Source organism: Schistocerca americana, chromosome 7 (assembly GCF_021461395.2).
Source record: "Schistocerca americana isolate TAMUIC-IGC-003095 chromosome 7, iqSchAmer2.1, whole genome shotgun sequence".
NCBI lineage: Eukaryota > Metazoa > Arthropoda > Insecta > Orthoptera > Acrididae > Schistocerca > Schistocerca americana.
In genome coordinates, this window is record NC_060125.1 from 594,008,497 (window position 1) to 594,035,001 (window position 26,505).

The 26,505-nt window shown below is 40.0% G+C and overlaps 1 protein-coding gene across 2 annotated transcripts in view; it reads right to left on the bottom strand.

Moving 5' to 3' along the window:
- LOC124622672 (protein lethal(2)k10201) overlaps positions 1–26,505 on the bottom strand; it is a 77,087-nt gene that overhangs the window by 28,479 nt on the left and 22,103 nt on the right. For both annotated transcript variants that reach the window (XM_047148464.1, XM_047148465.1), the window contains exon 2: positions 12,733–12,884. In XM_047148464.1, coding sequence (XP_047004420.1) covers positions 12,733–12,881 — 149 coding nt within the window. In that variant the 5' untranslated portion in view covers positions 12,882–12,884. The remainder of the gene's footprint in view (positions 1–12,732; positions 12,885–26,505) is intronic.

The window sequence follows — 26,505 nt, forward strand, 5'->3', positions numbered from 1 at the left end:
TGGGTGTGAAAGCAACATTGTAAGTTTTCAGGAGAGAGAGGTTGATGATTGTAGTATTTGGGAAAATGAAGATTTAATGGTACCTGATGACGGTGAGAAATATTTTGTTTGTTTGAAAGAGGAAATGGAAGAATTAGGTATTGTGGGAGAAACTGATATTATGCAACTTCCTGGCAGATTAAAACTGTGTGCCCGACCGAGACTCGAACTCGGGACCCCGCTGCAGAGTGAAAATCTCATTCTGATATTATGCATGTTGTAGATATACCAAAGGCTGTTGTTAATTTAAGTGGTGTTAATGTCAGTGTCACAACCAATTGTTCTGTAATCCAACATCTTATGAAGAAACCTGTTGAGATGATAAATATTCTCTTAATAGTAAAACTGACTGTGCAAGTAGGCTACCATTTGTAATGAACAAATGGTGAATTATTTCCTTATAATACGTGGCTAAATAGTGATGCAATTAAAATTATAGCAATTTTAGAAAAATGAGTCTTAATGTGTGTCAAATTTTATAGCCTGATTGGTGGCAAAATACTAAACATATTATTGTTGAACAACTGAAGGATAAGTACCTTAGTGACGAACAATGTTATACTGATGAAAATGTTGGATTAATGAAATTATCAATGCAAGTAACAGCGTTAATGATGTGTATGTTAATGTAATGACAGTTGGTAATACATGTGGCAGTAATATAGGTAATTGTAATTCAGGAAGTCATTGTTTTAGTGAAATCAAAAGTGATTTGCTGTATGAATATGTTCCATCTGAAAAAGGTGATGGCATATGTAGCCTATCCATTACAGTAAAAGTTGGTACCTGAGAAGGCAAGTGCCTTATAGACACAGGGAGTCAAGTGTTGGGAATATCTGAAATATTAAGCAAAAAGCTGAAGTGCAAGAAAGACTACATTTAAATGCCAGTCATTGGGGTGAAAATAAGAGGTGCTACAGGAAAACATAGTAAAACAGTTAAAAGACAAACTTTGTTATCTTTTACAATTTAGAAAGTCACCTTTACGCATGGATGCCTAATTTTATAATATATGTTGACAAAGACGTAACAGAGCTAGACTTAAGTGAAGTAGATTTCAAAACACTTGTAAACACTAAGATTTCAGAAGCTAGTGGTCTAAACAATGGGCAAAAACAGGAAATAGAGTCTTTGTTATAGGTATACAGTGATGTCTTTAGCAACATTCCAGGGAAAGTTAGAGGTTACCAATTTACTTTGCTAGTGAGATGCCATGATCCATTTTTCATAAAACCGTATGGTGTACCCATTGCAAAACGTATAGCGATTGAGAAAGAACTACATAATATTGAAGCGTGTGGCATTATTGAAAGGAGTATCAGCACTCATAATAACCCACTTGTAGTAGTGTCAAAGAGATATGGGAGAGTGGGAATAGTTCTTGACTCCAGGCTTTTAAACAAGATCTTATACAGGGAAACAGACCACCCTGAAAACATCAATGAGGTGTTGCACAAGTTCAAGGATATAAAATTAATGTCAAACCTAGAATTAACCTCAGGCTTTCACCAAGTACCCCTGGCATCCAACTCTAGGAAATACACTGCTTTTATATACAACAGTCATACCTATCAGTATTGTGTAGTCCCTTTTGGCTTGGACTCATCGGTAGCAGAATTCATTAGAGCTTTAGACCATGTGCTTGGGGAGGAACTTGTATCCAAATTAGTGATTTATGTAGATGACATTTTAGTAACTGTACAAGATTGGAATGAGCATGTTGTGCTTTTAAGACGGGCATGTGAATATTTAGAAGAGGGAGGAATGACACTAAAACTAAAAAGTGCAAATCTGCAGTACCTGAGTTAAAATTTTTCGGACATGTCATAACAGAAAAAGGAATTTTGGCAGATCCAAACAAAATTAAAGCTACTTCAGAGTTTCATACACCCCATAACAGAAAACAACTAAAATCATTTTATGGGCTATTTGGATTCTACAGAAAATTTGTAAGTAAACCAAGCTTAAACACACCCTGTCTAAGTAACTTATTAAAGAAGGACACTATTTGGATATGGGGTAAAGATTGTCAAGAGCCTTTCGACAAAATAAAAAAAGAAGTGAATAACCAGAACCTGTTACACAGACCAGATTTCAATTTACCTTTCTGTTTACATACTGACAGTAGAGATTAGGGGTTAGGTGCCAAATTATTTCAAGAAAAAGAAGTCAATGGGGAAACTGTTCATCCTACAATTGCATTTGCAAGCAGAACGTTATTGAAGTATGAAAAAAAAACTATACAGTCACAGAAAAAGAGTTACTAGCCATACTGTGGTCATTTTCAAAATTCAAGACCTATTTACTTGGACATAAGGTAATAGTGTACTCTGGTCATAAAGCCTTAACCTATTTACAGGAATGTAAGCTTTATCATGATAAGCTTACAGTATTTACAACAATTCAACTCTGAAATTAAGTATATTAAAGGCACTGACAACATAGGTACAGATACTCTATCAAAGCTACCAGTAGGAGGGGAAACAGACATTTTTGATCACAATGAAGAAAAACAGTTTAAAATGAAGTATATTAAAGGGGTCACAGATGAAAAAGTTGTAACATCATTGTATGATAAAGTCAGGAGGAACCAAAACTGTGATACAAATTGGAAATTAATAAAGAGTTGTTTAGGGAAAAAGAACTCTGAAAAATTAGACAAGTACTATAAGGTGTTTAAGGGTGCTCTATTTAGGAGAACAGATGAAAGACTCTGACAATTGGAAACCATGCTGGCCTGAAGATGAAGCTGAGAGGTTAATAGGTATACACATGAGAGACTCATTCAGAAACGTATGCAAAAATTACAAGCAAATATATATTTCTACAATATGGCCAAGAAAGTTAGAAAAGAATTGTCAACTTGTGATAAATGCTGATGAGTCAAAGTAAGTAACAGAAAATGTCAAGGTGAAATGCAAAACATTACTCCTGCACAACCTCTAGACTTAGTCCCCATTGATTTCTACGGGCCTCTTTCAAGGAGTAGGAGTGGCCACTGCTACATTTTTGTCACGGTGGATGTATTTTCTAAACTAATCAAGTTGTATCTTGTCGTAAAAACCACATGTAAAGAGATAGTTACAAAAGTTGAAAAATACTATTTCTTAAACGTCGGGAAACCAAAAGTGATCTGTTGGATAGTGGTTCGCAGTTTTTATCAAAAATTTGGAAAGCCTTTGTCAATAAATCGTGAATCAAACATGTTCAAATATCCGTGTATAATCCATCGTCAAACCCAGTTGCAAGGCATATGCATGAGATTGGTTGCTTATGTCGTACATATTGCAGTCATAAATATCCTACATGGTACGACTCTGTACTAGAGTTTGAAGATGTCATGAACAGCTCGCAAACATACTTCCACAGGATTTTCACCTTATGAAATTGTTTCATCTAAAACCAGACAACATTATCACTAAACTCGTAGAATTCCCACCATGCACAATGATGACCATGCGTGAATGTGAAGCCATAGTCAAAGAAACCATGATAAAACAGGAGGAAATTAGAAAAAGACGACATGATAACAACATCAAAGCAATTAAGTTTAAAGTTGGAGATTATGTTTTAGTAAAATCACATGAGAAATCAAAAATGTTAACTTCTGAAATAAAGAAATTCTTTGAAATCCACATGGATCCATTCGAGATTGTGGAGAATCCACACCCTAATGCATACTGGTTGGTGTATCCTAAATCCAGGAAAGTTCTCAGGCTAAGGAATAGTGTTTCATTGAAATTATATAAACTAAAGGAAAAAGACTATTCTGAGAAAGTTAGAAGGTGACTCAACAAAAGTTTTTCACTGGAAATTATGAAATGTAGTGTGCAAAAATTGACTGATTTTATGATACAGTTTTGTGTCCTTGAAAATGCTTATTATTTCTTTGAAATGTGTTTGCTGTATGAAGTGTTTGCAGTGAATTTTTTTTGGTGTAATATGCTCATCATGTTTGTTCTTGATATATCTATATGTTTATGCAGTTTGAATGATATTTGATAATGTGTGTAGTTTTAGCTTCACACTAATTGAGACATCATTTGAAATGTAAACCACTAATCAGTGCTACATCTGTCATGCAATAATTAATATTTTTTTAAAAATATTTTTTAATCTTAAAGGCAGAGTCTGAAGGGGAGTCGTACCGCCCAAAATGACAAAATTTGACATTTTAACTTCTATGCAAATTATGAAAATACGGATGTTTATGCTTAATTTGGTGTTCGTTTTATTGAAATATTCGATTATTTACTATTTTAAATAAATATTTGAAAATAATCATGCAATGATGTTTCTGAGAATTTTGTTTTCCATCTTTTTGCATATTGGCATTTTTCTCTGGAACTATGTAGTCTAGAAGGCTGTGGTTTCTTTTGTTTTGTAGGGAACTGACCATTTCATAAGTTGATAATTTTCGTCACGACTAAACCAAAAGGAGTGATTAAAAAAATATGAAACAAACGAAACAGATACTACAGAACAAATATAGCAGCAGTAAAAAGATTGGTTAGCGCCGAAGGGTGTGATAATTTGGTTGTAAATAGTGACAGTCCTTCTACTCCTCCAAGTGCTTCCAAGAATAAACAGCGGGTAATGATGTAAAATACAACACAGCTTCAGACAGTGAAACAAACTGCAATATCATTATTAATCTCCATATTTCAGCTTTGTGTGAAACAGTGTGTTGTCGTATATGTGGAGGGGAAACTGAAATTTCTGAAAAGCTATCTCAACGCAATGGTCTGGTGTGCACTTTACAAATAATGTATTTGAACTGTAAAAGTGAAAAGACTTTCAAGACTTCAGAAGTAAATATAAAGAATGGACTTTTTGACACAAATCTAAGATACTTCTATGGACTTACAAGGGGAGGCCGCCAATTGTGAAATTCAGATTTGATTAGTACTGCGCATAATAAAAGCTCATGGCCAGAGGTGTAATGTGGCAAAGCACCAAGATGCACTTCTCAGTCGTTGTTGAGAAAATCGACAGTTAAAAGAAACCGTTCCAGAGAAACACTCTCTACGAATAACAATTTTCTTCAGTGTCATGGCGCAGCGGTAAGCGCCCGGGTTCGTAATCCGAAGGTCGCCGGATCGAATCTCGCGCCATGCAACTTTTTTTTATTATTAGTTTTTTGTAATTATATATATATATATATATATATATATATATATATATATATATATATATATATTAATGAATTGCTTATGTATGTTGGTGGAGGGGGATCGCACTCCAATTGTACCGCCTCCATTTTTCCGTTTGTTTAACAGGGTGTACCAAAGCTCTCACGTCCGCACTGGTTTTCGACGATGTTATAAGTTGCGCTAGGGACCGCATCTACCTTCTTTCGAAGTTAGCAGGCAACTACACTGTTACGCGACGGCTCGTTTCGGCCCATTCAACATCTGTCCTTCAAGTGTAATGAGCGAGTATCGGAGTTTATATTTCATACCTGCCACAGCAAATTTGTGTTCGTGGGATCTCTATTCTAATTCGAATGTTTGACTTACGCTATACGTATTCGTTTCGGAATATTGTTTCTATGTCTTCCGTTAACTATACTTGGTTAACATTATGAAGACAATTAATAACATTTGTGAAATACAACTTTGTTTGCGGAAAACATAATGATGTTCGAAGTCGCCAGTTTTTCCACGACAAACAACTTTCAACAACTTATTGTATGCATAATTGTTGCAACTGATTGCTGGGAATATATATATTTGTGTGTGTGTGTGTGTGTGTGTGTGTGTGTGTGTGTGTGTGTGTGTGTGTACACATATTTGAAAAAAAAAAATTTCACCGCAACGGTTTCTTTTAACTGTCGATTTTCTCGACAATGGCTGAGAAGTGCATCTTGGTGCTTTGCCACATTACACCTCTGGCCATGAGCTTTTATTATGCGCAGTACTAATCGAATCTGAATTTCACAATTGGCGGCCTCCCCTTGTTAGATGCATAGGAAAAGGCCATTATGCTGGTAAGGTTCTTTGTGGCTTGCTGAACCTCCCTAGTCCCCCTACAAAATCTATCAAATACAACTCCATAGTAAGAAGTAGTGTCAAGGTGTGTGCTATAGAGTCAATGACTACAGCAGCACAGCAGGCTGTAGCAGAAAATGGTAGTTCTGACATAGCAATATCATTTGATGGATCCTGGCAAAAAAGAGGTTTCCAGTCAAAGAATTCATGTGCATCTTTTATCAGCATCGACAATGGGAAAGTGTTGGATGTTGATGTGTTGACCATGTACTGTCAGGGTTGTAGGCAAGCAAGAGTACTGAAAAGTAAACTAAGCATGAAATGAATTGTCAGAGAAACTATGAAGGAACTAGTGGTGGGATGGAGGTTGCTTCTGCAGTGAAAATATTCCAATGTCCCCAGCATGACCGTGCTGTTTGCTACATGAGTTTTCTTGGGGATGGACACTCACGATCGTATAAGGCAATGGTGGAGAGTAAACCCTATGGTGATTTGTCAATTACAAAACTAGAGTGCATTAATCATATGCAAAAGAGGATGGGCACAAGACTACGTAGACTCAAGCAGCAATTGGGAAGTACCAAGTTATATGATGGTCTAAGTATAAGACGTCGACTGACTGATAAACAAATTGATCAGATTACACAATATTACGATATGGCTATTAGAAGTAACAGAAATAATTTAGATGGAATGAAAAGAGCTGTCTGGGCAATTTATTTTCACAAGCTGTCTACAGATGCTGAACCAATACACAACCTGTATTCCACTGAATGGTGTATATACTTGAAGGCAAAAGAGGAGGGTAAAGTAGACACTTTCTCGCACAAAATTACTATACCAAATGCTGTTATGCTTGCCATGAAACCTGTGTTTCAGGATCTTGCCCAACCAGAGCTGTTGAAGAAATGTCTCAAGGGCAAAACACAAAATGCAAATGAATCATTTAACAATGTTGTATGATCAAGGGTACCAAAAAATGTGTTTGTTGGAAGGTCAGTCTTTGAACTTGGTGTTTTGGGTGCTGTTCTTACTTTTAATGATGGCTATTCTGGAAGACTACAGGTTTTGGAATATCTTGGCATTCACAAATATATTTGTCCAACTTGAAGTTATTACAGTTACAACACCACTAAAAGTGTGATGGACTTGGACCAACTGCGAATCATGAAGGCAGAGATTGCAACAAACAATATGTCAAAAGAAGCCAGATCCAAGAGAAGGAGGGCAGCACTAGGTGAGGAAGATGAAGGAGGAGATTAGGACTACCATCCAGGAAGATTCCAACATATTTTTTATGTATCAGTTGGCTGTATAGTAAAATTTTTTCTTTAAACGCAATTTTCCCAACATGACATTTTTCAGTATAAAAGCCCCTTTTTCTCAGAAACTTCTGAATCCACATCAATGAATTATTTACCACATAACATAGATAGTAGAATGATGTTGTAGCTCTACTTTAGTAGTATTTACTATAATAGTTAAAATTCAAGAAATTAAAATTGTGAAAGTTTACACCAAAAAATTATATGTTTAGGGAAAAAAATCATAACTTTTTTCCAGTTGTTATTTTAAAGTGATTGTAGAGCAATACAGTTACAAAACATGGGAGAACATGTGATAAAAACACCACATTTATATACTCAACAGTTCCTGAGAAAATGGGACATTTATATAGCCAATTTAACATTGTCGAGACAGGGCGGTACGACTCCCCTTAATTACTACACACATAAGTTGTTGAAATATCCAACTAAACAAGGGGGAGAATCGTTTTAAGTAAACACATGAATTACTGTATATTGTTTCTCAACCACTGAAAGCACAGGCAGTAATAATTTTCTAATTCTGATGTAAACATATCATCCAAAAACATTCAAACAACCATGATTCTACCCTTGCCCTTTTACTGTGGATATGAACCCCTGTAACAGACTGACTGTAGCTTTACTTTTGAAAACAATTTAATTTTTTGTTTATCCTTGGTGTAAGGGTTATAGTTTGCAATAATACATTTTACATCCAATATGTTAATGCATTTGTATTACAAGTTTACTGAATTTATTGTTAGTTAAAGGATCCTTCTTGGACCAGTCCATACCTATGTAATATTACTCAGACACATTCCTGTAAACTTCTCCCACTAGATACACATTACCAGAAGGATAACTACATATTCTAACCATATACTTACATATAAACATTATGTAACCACAAGGTGATCTCTGTATTTGATTTTTACATAACAAGGCATTATAATCACTGAAGCAATACAAACAGCTAAGCTGTGGAAATGGGACTTGCTTCAGTACAAACAGAAATCAAACATATTAAAGGAGGACAGCTAAGTGCAGATGGAAAATGTGGGACATTACTGTGAATAGCCAGCAAAGTGGTCAATAAAAGAAAGTAAGACAAACCAATATTCAAAAACTACAACCTTTCAATGATTCAATGTTAAGTGCTACGACATTATAGACTTATCTAAGTGAAAATTGTAAATCTTCTTTTGTATTTCATTTACCTTAAAATTAACAATTTATGTTTTCTTTCACTTTCTGTAACACAATTTCAGTGTTAAACCTAATGTCATGCCAATTGCTATGGGCAGAAAGTTAGCAAAATTCAAAGAAAACAGTCCTATTAAAAATTTTAATTTATTTAAAATCATTCTTGGCAGTTCCATTATTCTGGTGTCAGAAATTTGTTCGCATGTTCACACTTACAAAATTCTTGGGGGGCTATTGTAATGGAACTGACAAATAGCCCATTTTGTTATGCTTTACACTAATTAAAATTGTTTTGAAAAGCATTTACTTTGTATGATTTTAGGGTAGGTGTTGCAATCAATAATCGATACAGAAAATGTATGTTCTTTGTCATTATGACTGTGATTTTTGGTGAGCAACGGGATTTCTGCCACTTGAGTTTTGGCCGCAGTGGAGAGTAGTTGTTTTCAAGTTCTGGCAATAAATATGTTTTTTTTTTTTTTAAACAAACCATGGAATCCTGCATCACCATTTTGTTAGTCTAGTGATAATCAACACCCGCACCTTTCTCGCTCCCAGAACAGCAGAGGAATCAATGCCTAGGCAATAACGAGCCACATGGACAATGCAGACGCAGCAGCATTGAGAAGGGGACATCATGACCATCTCTACGAAGTAATGTACATCCATGAGCCACACCATAGTGGTGTCTTAATGGAGATAACTTTTGCAGTGTAGTAGAAAGGGTCCATGTTAAAGAATATCATTCTATCCTCCTCCTTTCCAAATCCAACAGTTCCAATGTGCAAACCCTTCTCTTGTCTGTATACTTCCACCTGTTTTCACAGTATCATCCAAGATGTAGTAATACCCCACTAGCTTCCAGACAAAGTTAGCTAACATTACAGTCATAAAAGGAACTGATATTTATTTGACTTCAGTTTGAACAAATAATCAATGTAACACTTTATGATAAAAACACAGTTAATAGAGTAATTTAAAACTGATGAATTAAAAAAATACACGTGTTAATTCAGTTATTTCCTTATTATTTTTATAGATGTGACAGTATCATTTGTCTAAGGGAGGGGACATGTAGTTTAACATACACTACGTGATCAAAAGTATCCTGACACTTGGCTGAAAATGACATACAAGTTCGTGGTGCACTCCATCGGTAATGCTGGAATTCAATATGGTGTTGGCCCAACCTTAGCCCTGATGACAGCTTCCACTCTCACAGGCATACATTCAATCAGGTGCTGGAAGGTTTCATGGGGAATGGCAGCCCATTCTTCACGTAGTGCTCTACTGAGGAGACGTAGCGATGTTGGTCGGTGAGGCCTGGCAACGAAGTCGGCGTTCCAAAACCTCCCAAAGGTGTTCTATAGGATCAGGTCAAGACTCTGTGCAGGCCAGCCCATTACAGGGATGTTATTGTTGTGTAACCTCTCTGCCACAGGCCGTGCACTATGAACAAGTGCTTGATCGTGTTGAAAGATGCAATCGCCATCCCCAAATTTCTCTTCAACAGTGGGGAGCAAGAAGGTGCTTAAAACATCAATGTAGACCTGTGCTGTGATATTGCCATGCAAAACAACAAGGGGTGCAGGCTCCCTTCAATAAAAACATGACCACACCATAACACCACCGCCTCCGAGTTTTACTGTTGGTACTACACACAATGACAGACAACGTTCACCAGGCATTCGCCATACCCACACCCTGCCATTGGATTGTCACATTGTGGACCTCGATAGGTTACTCCACACAACATTTTTCCACTGTTCGATTGTCCAATGTTTACACTTCTTACACCAAGCGAGGCACTGCTTGGCATTTACCAGCGTGATGTGTGGTTTATGAGCAGCTGTTCGACCATGAAACCCAAGTTTTTTCACCTCCCGCCTAACTGTCATAGTACTTGCAGTGTATCCTGATGCAGTTTGGAATTCCTGTGTGATGGTCTGGATAGATACCTGCCTATTACACATTAGGAGCCTCTTCAACTGTCGGTGGTCTCTGTCAGTTAATAGATGAGGTCGACCTGTACACTTTTGTACTGTATGTGTGCCTTCACATTTCCATTTCACTACCAAATCGGACACAGTGGATGTAGGGATGTTGAGGAGTGTGGAAATATGGTGAACAGACATATGACACAAGTGACACGCAATCACCTGGCCACGTTCAAAGTCCGTGAGTTCTGCAGAGCATCCCATTCTGCTCTCTCACGACGTCTAATGGCTACTGAGGTCGCTGATGTGGAGTACCTGGCAGTAGGTGGCAGCACAATGCACCTAATATGAAAAACATATGTTTTTAGGGGGTGTCTGGATACTTTTGATCACATAGTGTATCACTCTGGTAAAGTGACGTGTTACCCAACATTTACCTAACTGACAAATGAGGATTGAAATAGATGAAATCATTTATCAGTTAAATAGTTTGGAACCAAAAACTGTTTGGAGGTTTTTGTCATTGTTTTTGCATGTAAACTGCTACAGATATGATCACCATGTGTATTCAAGATAGGATGGCTATTCCAGTTTGCCACAAGTTGCATACCTGCATGATATACCATTTGTTCTGTGCTTCAAGTTCTGAGCTTGGAGATGCATGGTGCGCCTACAAGAAAGAGTGTGGTGTGACAATGTGAATGACATCACCACGAACAAACAACGAGTTAGCTGTCAAATCGTTCATTCTCATTCAAATATCAGATTTTGTTCATGTAACTTCAAAGTTGAAAGTATGAATGCAAACAGTAAATGCGATGTTCTTTAATGTTAACTACTTTTATCAGAAGATGCAATATACTTGCCAATACAAGAAGAAGAAGTACTTTCTTATCATTGGTAGACAATTGGAAACAGATTAAGATTTAGATTTTCAGCACAAGATCCAACTGCAGAGGAAACCATGTGGTGTCTTCGCGATCTATGAACAAATTACAATTAAAGGTGCTACAGTTCAGAATTTTAAGGTAAATATATACATTTCTACAGAACGAATATTGTATCCTTGGGAGAAGCATTCTCATATTGAAGATGAAACAGTATGAATTCTAGAAAGGATACAAACAACCAGTAAGAGCAGAGGAAGAGCCAAAGAGAATGGGAGTTCAATAAGAAAGCAAGACCGATGAGGTTCTATGGACTAACGAATCCAGCTCAAGTGGAAAGTTGAAAATAATGTGAAGCTTGTGCAATAGGAGTGATGGGATAAGAAATGTGATGGGAATATAAGCAGGGACTAGTGGTAATTATGGCCATGAGTATTGTGGGATTAAAAGACACGTCTTGGGTCGTTCCTATCTGTGTATTTCGTGCAAGCTGCTCCTCAGTGAAAAATCATGGGGATGGGAGGGAGGGAGGGAGGGAAGGAGAATATGTGGATGGGGAATGGATGACAGCATATTCAGAAGCCGTGTATGGTGATAATCAGCAACATCAGTAACTGACATGGCTACTTTCACACGTTTATTTTTCAGAGATCAGCTACAGAACTAATGCATAATGGCCTTGATGAATGAGTGGAACAGGTCTTACCTGCACACATCATTAGAAGATGGGCGCAGGACCAGGAAAGAACGAACAAGATTCTTTGTAAGACAGGCTAGTGAGAAATAAAATTCTTGTCCATTATGTCCATTATAATTATCCGGGCTGTTATGCCGTGGTCGGTTGATGAATTCTTTAAGCTGTCTGTCTGTTGTTTTCCATTTCAGTTGCCTTTAGTATTTGCTACTTGCTTTAGTTCTCTTTGATGCCTTGTTCTTGTCTCATCCACCCAAGAGCCTATTTACTATTAATTTCTCCTTTCGTTTGGCATGAGATGACTTGCTGTATTATTGTTTGTACCCACGTATTGGAACCCTTACATCTATGCTGTTTACATAATTTTACCTATGTACTGTAATGCTTCTCAAAGCATTCTTCTCGTCAAATAACTAGCTTATATTGCTTCGAGTGATGTTGCACTATCAAAACAAATTCTAGAATTCTTCAAGCAATGGAAGAATGAAACAGGAGTCAAAGAAAGTTGAGGGTGTGTGTGTGATAGTTATTGTTTACGTCCTAACTTATATTTCGCCTTGAGACAGCTACTTCTCTATGTATTCACACTGAACATGCCCACATTTGAATTTATTTTTGCCTCACTGCTGTTTAATTGTAAAAATATACTGTACATAAGGAAGGTAAATTACTTACACTTCATGGCACAGGTCTTCATCATCAATATCAAACACACCAAGCCTGTTATATGTTTTGCATACTGCATCTCCCGGTAAGAAGAACGGATCCGCCGGAGATCGTCGACCCACTGCGACCTGTGAAAGTGCTTCAAATGTCTTCTCCATTTCCTGTGAGAAGAGGTACAAAAAATATTACCAATGAAAACACAGTTCACTCTGTGAATGAAGCCATATGGGCAAATAAGCTGTAATGATAATACAAACTGCTTGAATGTGGCCTATCAATAGTAATTTTAATTTTCTTTCACAAATAAAGAGCTAACACTTGTCATGGAATGTGAGCAGCTATTCGCATTATAAATGTTGAGTTTAGATCAGAAGACCGAACAACAGTCAAAGTTTTCAAATCGGTGAAAAGATCCTGGTGATGCTGCAAGTCTACAGCTTCAAGCTATCTATCTAGAGTAACTTCAGTGCTTCAAAGACTGTGGACAAAAGCATGCTAACCCATTAAAGAATCCAGAAGGAGTGAGACAGTATGAGACATAAGATGCAAGCTAAGGGTAGACAGGAATGTGTCAATCTCAGGAAGGTGCTGGGCAGTTGTCGCAAGAGGAGAATCTCAGAATTGGTACAGAACTGTTTGGGTGGCCACCACCAAGTAACTAATATTTTTAACTTCAGTGCAGGACTCATCAATGTCATGCCACTCAATGGATGATAGTTACAACTGACCTGTGGGGAAAAAGCCCATCACTGTCCACTGGTCAAAGCTGTCCTTCAATGTACAGCAGTCAAAACTGCTACCATAAAGGGATTTCTGCCACTCTCCCAGTCAATGAAATAAAAAGAAAACTAAATACACACGACAATACTCCATGGAAAATAAGTGCCACATGTCAGGAAATTACGACAAGACCAACCTGTCCAGACACTAGTTGACTGTAGGGTGTCATTTTCTATGCTAATAGATACTTATTGTCACCAGCTGAAGGAGATTATGTTCCGAGATTTAAATTGCACATTGCTGAAAGACAGAAACAGAAAATACACACAGCTGATGGAAACCTGTGTTGTTTCTGAGATTGATTATGTTCCAAATGGTTCAAATGGCTCTGAGCACTATGGGACTTAACATCTATGGTCATCAGTCCCCTAGAACTTAGAACTACTTAAACCTAACTAACCTAAGGACATCACACAACACCCAGTCATCACGTGACAGAGAAAAGATTATGTTCCAAGATACACTGTCCAGTCACATCAATGTGATCATCTGTCAAAGGCCTCAATCACCAGCTTTTGCAGTGACAACTGTAAAGCACTCACGAAGAATGTCAATGAGGTTCCGGAAGGTACCGACAGGGAAGTGGAGCCATGCCGAATCCACTGTTGTGGGCAGCTATGGTTTAGGTTTATGGCACATACAGCCTCACCGAGGTGGTCCCACAGATTCTTGACTGGGTTTTAATCTGAGGAGTCTGGTGCCCAGAGAAGTATGGTAAACTCACCCTGGTGCTCTTCAAACCACAGATGTAAACATCCAGCTGTGTAACAAGTTGGATTGTCCTGCTGGTAGATGTCATCGTGCCAAGGAAGAACAAACTGCACACAGGGCTGGACATGGTCCCCACGGGCAGATGCATACTTGTGTTGATCCACTGTACCCTCCAGAATCACAGGATCACCCAGGAAATGCCACACAAACATTTCCCAGATCACAATGCTCCCTCTTCCAGTCTGCATCCTTCCGACAATTGTCACAGGGTGTTTACTTTCACACATTTCATCTGTCAGATAGAGCATAAAACATGCTTCATCTTAAAAGGCCATCCGTCACCACTCAGTGGACATCCAGTTGCAGTACTGGAGTGCAAATTCCAGCCTTCACTGCTGACAAACAGCAGTCAGCATGGACACATGAACCAGCTGCCTGCTGCCAGGGCCCATACACAGCTACACAGCAATGTTAGCTGAACGGTTGTTGATGATACATTGATGGTAGCCCCTTGGTTCAACTGAGCAGTCAGCTGCTCAACAGTTGCATGTTTATTTGCCTGTACACATCTCCGCAGCTGTCATTCACCACTGGCATCTATGGCCTAATGTGCACCATAATTACCATGGCGTCGGTTTTGGACAGCTCCATTTTGCCATGCATGATACAATTTAACCATGGCAGCATGTGAATAGTTTACAAACTTAGCCATTTCAGAAATGCTTCCACCCCCCTGTCTGACAGCCAATGATCACGCCCTTTTGGGCATCAGATAAATTTCTCCATTTCCACATTACGACAATGACTGCACTGTTTTCTGGATCCCCCCCCCCCCCCCCCCCGACACGCTTTACACTGAGGTCACAAAAATCACGGGATACCTCCTAATATTTTTCCCAGCATAGTGCAGTAACTCAACGTGGAATGGACTCAACAAATTGTTGGAAGCCCCTGCAGAAATATTGGGCCATGCAGACTCCACAGCCATCCATAATTGCTAAAGTGTTGCTGATGCAGGATTTTGTCCATTAACTGACCCCTCAATTGCGACCTATAAATTTTCGATGGGATTAATGTCGGGCAATGTAGGCCAAATCATTTGCTTGAATTGTCATTAATGTTCTTCAAATCCACCGTGAACAACTGTGGCCTGTGACAAGGCACACTGTCATCCATAAAAATTACATCATTGTCTGGGAATGTGAAGTCCATGAATGGCTGCAAATTGTCTCCAAGTAGCTGAACGTAAACATTTCCAGTTAACGATCAGTCTAGCTAGACCAGAGGACTTGGTCCATTTCATGTAAATGCAGCCCACACCATTATGGAGCCACCATCTGTTTCCTCAGTCCCTTGTTGACAACTTGGATCCATGGCTTCATGGGGTCTGTGGCACACTCGAACCCTATCATCAGCTCTAACCAACTGAAAGTGGGGCTTATCCGACAAAGTCATGGTTTTTCAGTTCTCTAGAGTCCAACTGATATGATCACAAGCCCAGGAGAGGCACTGAAGTTGATGTTATGCTGTTAGGAAAGGTACTTTGTCGGTCATCTGATGCCATAGCCCAATAAAGCAAAATTTCACTGAACTGTCCTAACGGATACATTCATCATACGTTCCACATGGATTTCTGTGGTTATTTCATGCAGTGTTCCTCGCCTGTTAGTACTGACAGCTCAACACAAATGCCACTGCTCTCGGTCATTAAGTGAAGGTGCTGACCATTGCATTGTCCATGGTGGAGGTGGAGGTGTTGTTGTTGCTGTTGTTGTTTTCAGTTCTTAAGACTGATTTGATGCAGCTCTCCAAGCTGCTCTATCCTGTGCAATCCTCTTCATCTCCAAATGACTTCTGCATTCCATATTCTTCTCAATCTGCTTTTTGTATTCATCTCTTGGTCTCCCTCTACGATTTTTTTCCCGCACACATTACCTCCAATACTAAACTGGTGATCCCTTGGTGTTCTATCAACCGATCCCTCCTTTGATAAATTTGTGCCACAAATTTCTTTTCTCCCCAATTATATTCAGTACCTCCTCATTAGTTATGTGATAGACCCACCTAATCTTCTTCAACATTCTTCTGTAGCACATTTTGAAAGCTTCAATTCTCTTTTTGTGTTAAGTGTTTATCGTCTGTGTTTCACTTCCATACATGGCTACACTCCATACAAATACTTTCAGAAAGGACTTCCTAGCACTTAAATCTATATTCAATATTAACAAATGTCTCTTCTTCAGAAATGCTTTTCTTGCCAGTGCCAGTATACATCTTATATCCTCTCTACTTTGGCCATAATCTGTTATTTTACTGCCCAAATAGCAAAACTCGTCGACTACTTTAAGTGTCTCATTTCCTAATCTAATTCCCTCAGCTTCACCAGATTTAATTAGGCTACATTCCATTATCCTCATTTTAATTTTGTTGAAGTTCATCTTATATCCATCTTTCAAGATCCTGTTCATTCCATTCAACTGCTCTTCCAATTCCTTTGCTGTCTCCTGCAGAATTACAATGTCATTCGCAAACCCCAAGTTTTTGTTTCTTCTCCCTAATCTTCATATTTTTCTTTGGTTTCCTTAACTGCTTGCTCAGTGTACAGATTCAATATCATCGGGGATAGGCTATAACCATGTCTCACTACCTGCTCAATCATTGTTTCCTTTTCATGCCTCTCGACTCTATAATTGCTGTCTGGCTCCTGTACACATTGTAAATAGGCTTTTGCTCCCTGCATTTTACCCTCGCTATGCTCAGAATTTCAGAGTTTCCAGTCAACACTGTCCAAAACTTCTGCCAAATCCACAAATGTTATAAATGTAGGTTTGCCTTTCCTTAATTTATGTTTTAAGATAAGTTATAGTGTCAGTATTGCATCACGTGAGCCCACATTTCTCCGCAATCCAAACTGATCTTCCCCAAGGATGGCTTCTATCAGTTTTTTCATTCTTCTGTAAAGAATTTGGTGTTAGTATTTTGTAACCATGATTTATTAAACTGATAGTTCAGTAGTATTCACACCTGTCAGCACCAGCTTTCTTTGGAATTGAAATTATTATATTGTTCTTGAAATCTGAGAGTATTTTGCTTGTCTCATATATCTTGTAACCAGGTGAACAAGTTTTGTCATGGCTGGCTCCCCCAAGGCTATCACAGTAGGTCTGAAGGAATGTCATCTACTCCTGGGGCCTTGTTTCCACTTACGTCTTTCAGTGCTCTGTCAACGTCTTCTCCCAGTATCATGAGTCCCGTTTCATCTTAATCTACGCCCTCTTTCATTTTTATTACATTGCTTGCAAGTTCATCTCTCCCTTGTATAGGCCCTTATATATTCCTTCCACCTTTCAGCTTTCCATTCTTTGCTCAGGACTGGTTATCCATCTGAGCTCTTGATATTCATACCACTACTTCTCTTTTCTTCAAAGACTGCTTTAATTTTTATGTAGATAGGGCCTATCCTTCCCCTAGTTTTATACACTCCTAAACCCTTACATTTGTCCTCTAGCCATTCCTGCTTAGCCATTTCACACGTCCTGTCAATCTCATTTTTTAGACATTTACATTCCTTTTTGCCTGCTGCATTTTATCCTTTCGTCAGTTAATTTCAATATATCCTATGTCACCCAAAGATTTCTGCCAGGACTTGTCCTTTTACCTGTTTGATCCTCAACTGCCTTCAGTATTTCATCTCTCAAAACTACCCATTCGTCTTTTACTGTCTTCCTTTCCCCTGTTCTAGTCAATCGTTCCTTAATGCTCCCTCTGAAACACTCTTACAATCTCCGGTTTTCTCAACTTATCCAGATACCATCTGCTTAATTTCCTACCTTTCTACAATTTCTTTAGTTTTAGTCTACAGTTCATAACCAATAAATTGTGGTCAGAATCCACATCTGCCCCAGGAAATGTCTTACAGTTTAAAATCTTGTTCTGAAATCTCTGTCTTACCATTATATAATCAATCTGAAATCTTCTGGGGTCTCCAGGTATCTTACACATATACAACATACTTTCACTATTTCTAAACCAAGTGTTAGCAATGATTAAATTATGCTCTGTGCAAAATTCAACCAGGTGGCTTTGTCTTTCATTCCTTTCCCCCCAGTCCATATTGACCTACCATTTTTCCCTCTCTTCCCTTCCCTACTATCCAATTCCAGTCCCCCATCACAATTACATTTTCTTTCATCTACCTTAACTATCTGAATCATTTCTTTTATCTCATTATACATTTCTTCAATCTCTTCATCAACTATGGAGATAGTTGGCACATAAACTCGTACTACTGTGGTGGGTGTGGGCTTTGTGGCTACAATAATGCGTTGACTATGCTAGGGTTTTTTTTTTTTTTTTGGGCTCACAACTTCAATGGTCATTAGCGCCCAGACTACGTTAGAAATGGCTCTGAGCACTATGGGACTTAACATCTGAGGTCATCAGTCCCCTAGAACTTAGAACTACTTAAACCTAACTAACCTAAGGACATCACACACATCCATGCCCGAGGCAGGATTCGAACCTGCGACCGTAGCGGTCGTGCGGTTCCAGACTGTAGCGCCTTTAACCGCTCGGCCACTCCGGCCGGCTAGACTACGTTAGGAATGCACCGCGAGGCACAAGTTTAAAACAGCAACTAAAAGGGAAAACACAATAAAAGACAGAATGACAGACATAGGATTAAAAAAACAGCATAATCAAATGTCCTTAGAGAGGTTTGTCATCGAAAGTATTTGGCAGGTTAAGATCGAGGCGCAGTGTGTTAAGATCTGGACAGGACGTTAAAATGTGGCGGACCATCAGCAATTGCCCACATGGGCAGAACGGCGCCGGCGCAGCCGTCAGCAGATGGCGATGGCTGAACCGGCAGTGCCCAATTCGTAACCGGGCCAAAACGACCTCCTCCCACCGAGAAGGGCGTGAGGAGGACGTCCAAGCCACGGGAAGAGGTTTCAAGGTCCGAAGCTTGTTGTCTGTAAGTGCAGCCCAATCGGCATGCCACAGCGATAAAATGCGGCGACAAATGACCCTGCTACAATCTGATGAAGGGACACAACAATAAGCTGTCCGAGGCTGGAGGACCACAGCCTTGGCCGTGGCATCTGCAGCTTCATTCCCAGGGATACCGACATGGCCAGGAACCCACATAAAGCTAACCGGAGAACCGTCATCCACCAGCTGCTGAAGAGAGCGTTGGATCCGGTGCACGAAAGGGTGAACCGGATACGGATCACTGAGGCTCTGGAGTGCGCTCAGGGAATCGGAGCAGATGACATAACCAGATTGTCGGTGGCGGCAGATGTAAAGAACAGCCTGGTAGAGGGCAAAGAGCTCAGCTGTGAAGACCGAACAATGGCCATGGAGACGGTATTTGAAACTTTGTGCCCCGACAATAAAAGAACACCCGACCCCGTCATTGGTCTTAGAGCCATCTGTATAAATGAAGGTCATATTAATGAACTTCGAACGAAGTTCGACAAAACGGGAGTGGTGTACCGAACCGGGGGTAACCTCCTTTGGGAGCGAGCTGAGGTCAAGGTGAACGCGAACCTGAGCCTGGAGCCAAGGTGGCGTGTGGCTCTCGCCCACTCGAAAGGTTGCAGGGAGTGAAAAATCAAGGTGTTGAAGGAGGCGACGAAAGCGAACTCCAGGGGGTAGCAGGGCACAGACATACAACCCGTATTGACGGTCGAGAGAGTCGTCAAAAAAGGAACGATAAGATGGGTGGTCGGGCATTAACAGTAGCCGACAGGCATACCGACAAAGCAGTATATCGCACCGGTACGTGAGTGGCAATTCACCAGCTTCAGCATGAAGACTCTCGATGGGACTAGTATAAAATGCTCCGATCACAAGACGTAAACCCCGATGTTGTATGGAGTTGAGCCGGCGTAAGATGGATGGCCGTGCAGAGGAGTATACGAAGCTCCCATAATCCAGCTTGGAGCGGACGATCGACCAATATAGGCGAAGTAGGACGGTTCGATCCGCTCCCCACGACATACCACTGAGAACACGGAGGACATTTAGAGAACGGGTACAACGGGCAGCCAAATATGACACATGTGGAGACCAGCTAAGTTTCCTGTCAAATGTAAGACCTAAAAATTTTGTTGTCTTCATGAATGGGAGAGCAACGGGACCGAGTCGTAAGGACGGTGGGAGAAACTTTTTGTAGTGCCAGAAGTTAATACAGACCGTCTTCTTGGCAGAAAAACGGAAGCCACTATGCTAGGGGGGAGGGCGAGGGGGGGAAGGGGGGTGATGAGAGGGGAAAAGACAAGTAGATGCGATGGTGGGATAGAAGACGTGTTTAGTGCAGGAGTGGGAACAGGTAAAGGGATAGGTAGGTAGAGGACAGGGACTAGTGAAGGTTGAGGTCAGGAGGATTATGGGAATGAAGAATATGTTTTAGGAAGAATTCCCGTCTGCTCAGTTCAGAAACACTGGTGTTGATAGGAAGAATTCAGATGGTGCAGGCTGTGAAGTGGTCATTAAAGTGAAACACATTGTGTTGCGCAGCATATTCAGCATGTGCGTGGCCCAGCTGTCCTTTGGTCACAGCTTGGCGGTGGCCATTCATGTGAACAGAAAGCTCCTTAGCTGTCACGTCCATGCAGAAAGTGGCACTGTTAACTTAGTTTGTAGTCATATGGCTGTTTTCACAGGTAGCCCTGTCTTTGATGGGGTAGGAGATGACTGTGACAAGACAGAAGTATGTGGTGGTAGTGGCAGGATGAATGGAACAGGTCTTCCATCTAAATCTACTGCAGGGATATGAGCCATGGGACAAGGGGTTGGGAGAAGGGGTGGAGTAGGGATGGAGACTTATTGTGTAGATTTTTCAGTATGCTACATCTTGCAGCTCTAAAATACTGAAGAAATGGTGTTTTGTAAAATGTTTAAACCAAAACTTCTATTAATTTACTGAATGACTAGTTTTAGGTTTTGCCCATTTCCACAAGCTACCTGTTACAGAGAACAAAATTTGTTAAGAGTGGACGTGTCAAATGTGGATAATAAACGTATCACCGATAATATGGGTCATATGGTAGCTACTTCTGTAGTTTGTATGTATGATATGTTTGGTGTGGATTGTTCCATTTATATCATTACACTTAAATGTATCTCAAGACACGCATTAAAAATTCATTGGGTGGCAGAATACTGTTGTGGGAGGGGTAGGGAGAATATTCCTCATTTCAGTGCACAACAAGAGGAAGTGGAAATCCTGGCAGAGAATGTGGTTAATTTGCTCCAGTCCTGAGTGCCACTGAGTGTTGTTATCCCATTGTGAACATTCCACTATTTCATATCACATTTTTTTAACCACTTTTTATTGACATTATCTTCCTTACACAGTATGCAGCTCATGGTCTAGTACTTAGCATCACTGCCTTTACATCACAGGGCCCTCAGTTCAATTCCCAGTCGGATCAGAGATTTTCTTTGCCCTGGGACTGGGTGTTTGTGTTTCATAATCTTTTCATCTCATCTTCATCACGAAGACAGATGAGTTGCCGAAGTGGTGGCAAACAAAAAGACTTGCGCCATGCGGCTGACCCTCCCCTAGACTGGATCTCCCCGTCCAATGTCATACAATCATTTTATTTCCTTACACACACTTTAATAAAGTCCTTGATGTCACCACAAACATCACTAACTATCTACTGTACAGCAGCTACTGAAATGCAAACCAATCTTCTTTTTCTAGTGACTTTGGCCCGCACTGGCACATTATCAGTTATTAATGGATTACAACACAATTAATTTAAGGGGTGGCCTGATGCCCATCCTGTTGCCGTCCCCTGCCCCCCCTCCCCCCACACCCATGGAATGTGTGTTCCCCAAACTATCTGCAAACATCGTTATTCATGTGAAAGTTTTCTAAGGTTCGTGAGTTGTGTAAGTGAAGTGGGACATACATACTGACTCGGTATTCACATAGTGTGATGTGGGAAACCAGCTAAAACCCATATCCAGGCTGGCCTGCACACCGCTCCTCATCGTTAATCCGCTAGCTGCAATGCAGTGAAATGAATCATACACAAGCTATGTTCATCATGTCATGTTCCATTCTATTCCTTCTAGAATAAATAAAACAACAGAATTTAGCCATCAATCTTACTGCTGCTAAGATAAGTGACCTACTACTTGTGTTGAAAACCACTTAAATCATTGTAACCCAATAAGATCCCATTGTCCAATGGAAGTCCCAGTCAAGTTCTATATAGAATTTGAGAGTGAGTCAGCTCCGCTCACGATCATTATTTACTGCAGATCCCCTGAGCACCTGAGCACCTGAGCGGAGAGATGTTCACTGTGATTTGAAAGTAGTACAGGTCAAACCCATCTACAAAAAGGAAGTACAACTGATCCACAGCATTACCACTGTATACCACTCACATCTGTTTGTAGTAAATTGGAAATATTTCTGAATTCAAACATTATGACCTTCAGAGACTAAAATAACCTTCTACATGGAAATCAACATCAGTCCCCAAAACAATGACCACATAAAACTTAATTCAAACTCTTGACATATATTATCCTACATTCTACGGACAGAGAAAATATGGTGCTTTGATGTTTCTAGAGTTTTTGAAAGCTTCTGATTCGGTGTCACATTGACACCACATAAATAAAAATATGTTCCTACAGGACTGGGTGAAAAATTTCTTGACAGGCGGGATGTAGTACAAATCACATTATAGATTAATGAGTTAGGAGATAGAATTAGTTGCAATTTCAAATTTTTCAAACACGCTGTTTTCTACAAGAAAACTGCACCATGTATAAAACTGCAGTAATATCCAGTTAGATTGACAAAATATCAACCATGTGTAAAGGTTTATATAAAAAACACTCACAAAGTTGTGGACCTTAGAAAATGCAGGAGCATGGTATCTTTTGACTACCGGATAAATGAATCACAACAAGAGCTAGTCAAGTTACAGAAATTTTTTGAACTAACTATGAGTATAAATATCAAATGGAATAACCATTAAGCTCAGTGGTAGGTAAAGCAAATGGCTAGCTACAATTCATTGGCAAGATACTGAGAAACTGTAGTTTGACCACAAAAGAGATTGCAAGCAAAACACTTCATAGTATATAGTTTAAAACTGTTCAAGTGTATGGATTTCATATCTTGTTGGACTAAAAGGGAACACAGAATATACGTGAAGATAGGTGGTGCAAATACGAAGACAGGTGGCGCAAATGGTCACAAATTTGTTTGACTGATGAGAAAGTGTGACAGAAATGTTGAAAAATCTTAACTGTCAAATGCTCAAAGAAAGATGACGTACACCTCGTCTCGTGAGAACCCACCCACAGAAAAAAAAAACCATTTCAGGAGAAGAACTACAATGCCCAGTCACATTAATGTGCCCACCTGGCAAAAGCCTGAATAACCACATTTTGCAGTGAACACCATTGCAAGACCTGCAGGAAGAACGTAAGTCAGGTTCTGGAAGGTGCCGACAAGTAAGTGGAGCCGTGCCAAATCCAGTGCCTTGGCCAGATGCACTAGGTTTCCCGGTCGAGGACCCACGGTGAGGAAAAGCCCAATCGAAGTGGTCCCACAGATTCTCGACTGAGTTTAAAGCTGGGGAGTCTGCTGGTCAGAGGAATACAGTAAACTCATTCTGGTGCTCTCCAAACCATGCACACACACTGCGAGCTGTGTGAAATGTTGTACTCTTCTGCAAGTAGATGCCACGGTGCCAAGGAAAAATAGACGGCGTGTAGGGGTGGACACAGTCCCCGAGGACAGATTCATACTTGTGTTAATCCATTGTGCCTTCCAGAATTATGAGATCACCCAGGAAATGCCATGAAAACATTCCCCAGACCATAACTCTACCTCCTTCGGCTTGGACACTTCCAACAATTGTTGCAAACTGTTGGCATTTGGACATTTCATGCCATACACGCCAACAACCATCAATCCAATGGGGCATAAAACATGATTCATCTGAAAAAGCCACGAGTTGGCACTCAAGTGGATGTACAGTTGCAGTATCGGCATGCAAATACCATCCTTCGTCACCGAGGAACAGCAGTCACCGTGGGTGCACAAACCAGGTGCCTGCTGCCACAGTCATTGAGGAGACACTGTTAGTAGCCCTTTGGTTCATCTGGGTAACTGTTGCTCAATAGTTCCATGTCTATTAGCCTGCAGACATCTTCAAGCCTGTCATTCACTCCTGTCACCTATGGACTGTGGTGCCCCACAGTTGCCTCAGTGCTGAGTGCTGGTTTTGGGTAGCACGATTTTGTCATGCTTGATATACTTCAACCACGGCAGTACACGAACTGATTAAAAACATTTTGGAACTGATCCCCCCCCCCCCCCCCCCGTCCCCCTCTGGCCTGACAGCCAATGATCATACCCTTTTGGACATCAGATAAATCACTCCGTTTTCACATTATGACAACAACTGCACTGTTTTCTGGATCCCAGTGATACGCCTTGTGTACCCTCCAGTGATAGTGCTGCCACCTGTCATTTTTGAGTGTTTATTGCACCCTGATGTTAAACATAGGTGGTGGTCACATTAATGTGACTGAGCCACGTATAAATATTCCTCAGTCCCCTATGTACCTATCCCGTATAGATTGTGCAGCTCACACAGTCGTTCTTTTCATGCTACATCCATGAATGGATAAGAATAAACCATAATACAAAGTACACTCAAAAATATGGTAACACACCCTTTGTGCAGTGATCTGCAGTTAACTGATGTAGAAGTATCCAAAACCCACTCCTCAGCACAACTTCAGTACCACAAAGTGTTTTGTTGGCTTCTCACTAACTGACCTTAATTGTTTCTTTAGTCCATCCAGTTCTTTGTGACAAATGTTAGTAATTATAAATGTCCTTTGACCTGGTATGCAGAGCATATCCAGAAATGGGGCTATCTCCAAGTTAAAATGGTTTGTTTTCAGGGTTTCCTCATATAGGAAAGCAGGCTTTACAACACGTTTAGTGCTATACCTCCCCTACAATGTGGCACACACTTCATTCACTCCTCTGTCAAGACCTGCCTGGTAGCTATGTTATCACCAATAAATGGATGATAATAGATTATTCAAGCAAGTAATGCAACATCATCCAGCATGGAAGATGTCCCATATGTGAAAGGAGCAACCTCTTATAATAAATCACCAAGATACCTGAAGGATCTTGAATGTTCAAAATTTAAAACCAAGCTCAAAAGTTGTCTTATATTAAAATGTTCCTATTGTCTCAATGAGCTCTAATTGCAAGTATTGTTATTAGTTTTCATTTGATACCTTGCATGTCTCGATTGTGAGCACAGTGCAACTCTTTATTTGTATCTTATTTATCTCATATTACGATTCAACTTATCTTATTGTTATCATGACTAATTGTAATGCATGAACTTCATGTTTCCTGCAATAACAAATAAATGAGAATGAAATTATGTTGTATTTCACGTCAGGCAGTCATTGGTTCCTATGATGTGTATTACTTTTCTGAAAGTGTACCAGTTAATGACAATGGTTCAGTTAACTTCCTGCATGGTTCAATTGACCCACAGCAAGATTCAATTCACTTCCTGTAGGGTGTTAAGTGGACCACTTGCAATTATGTGGCATTTCAGTCTCTTCTTTTGTTAATATTTAGATTAGACTCTTATTACTTTTTTCAAATGCTCATTTATTGCAAACTCTTGCAGTCGAGTAGCTTCGTCTCCCAATCATCTGTGAGTCTAGTGGTGACTGTAAAGTCTGATGCGAAAGGTACACAGTTTGCTGCAGTGGTAACAGATATTCCCAGATGGAGCAGCTTCTATTCTTCCATTTCGTCCTTTCTCTTCTGGACTTCCTCCTACCAATTGCTGTATGTTGGCTGTTTATATGGGAGGCTCAGACAATTCTGCAACCGTGTAGGCTGCAAATGCCTCGACTTGCCACAAAGGATGGTTGTGTTTCGGTTTCCGTTGAATAGGTCAGGTGTCCACTATACGCAAGAGGCGGCTACATGGGTACCAGGGCTGTGTTGTGTGGACTGGGCGGTTTTTTAGTTTAGAGGGCCTCGGGAAAACACAAGAAGGGCTTCAGTCACAAAGGGTGCAGGCTGAACACAGGAAGAACATAGATACAGGAACAATTGGTATAACAGTTGTAAACTGTCATAGCTTTGTTGGGAAAGTACCAAGAGCTCCAAGCACTAATAGAAAGCACCGACGCTCAAATCGTTGTAGGCACTGAAAGCTGGCTAAAGCCGGATATAAGCTCAGGCGAAATTTTTGTGAAGAT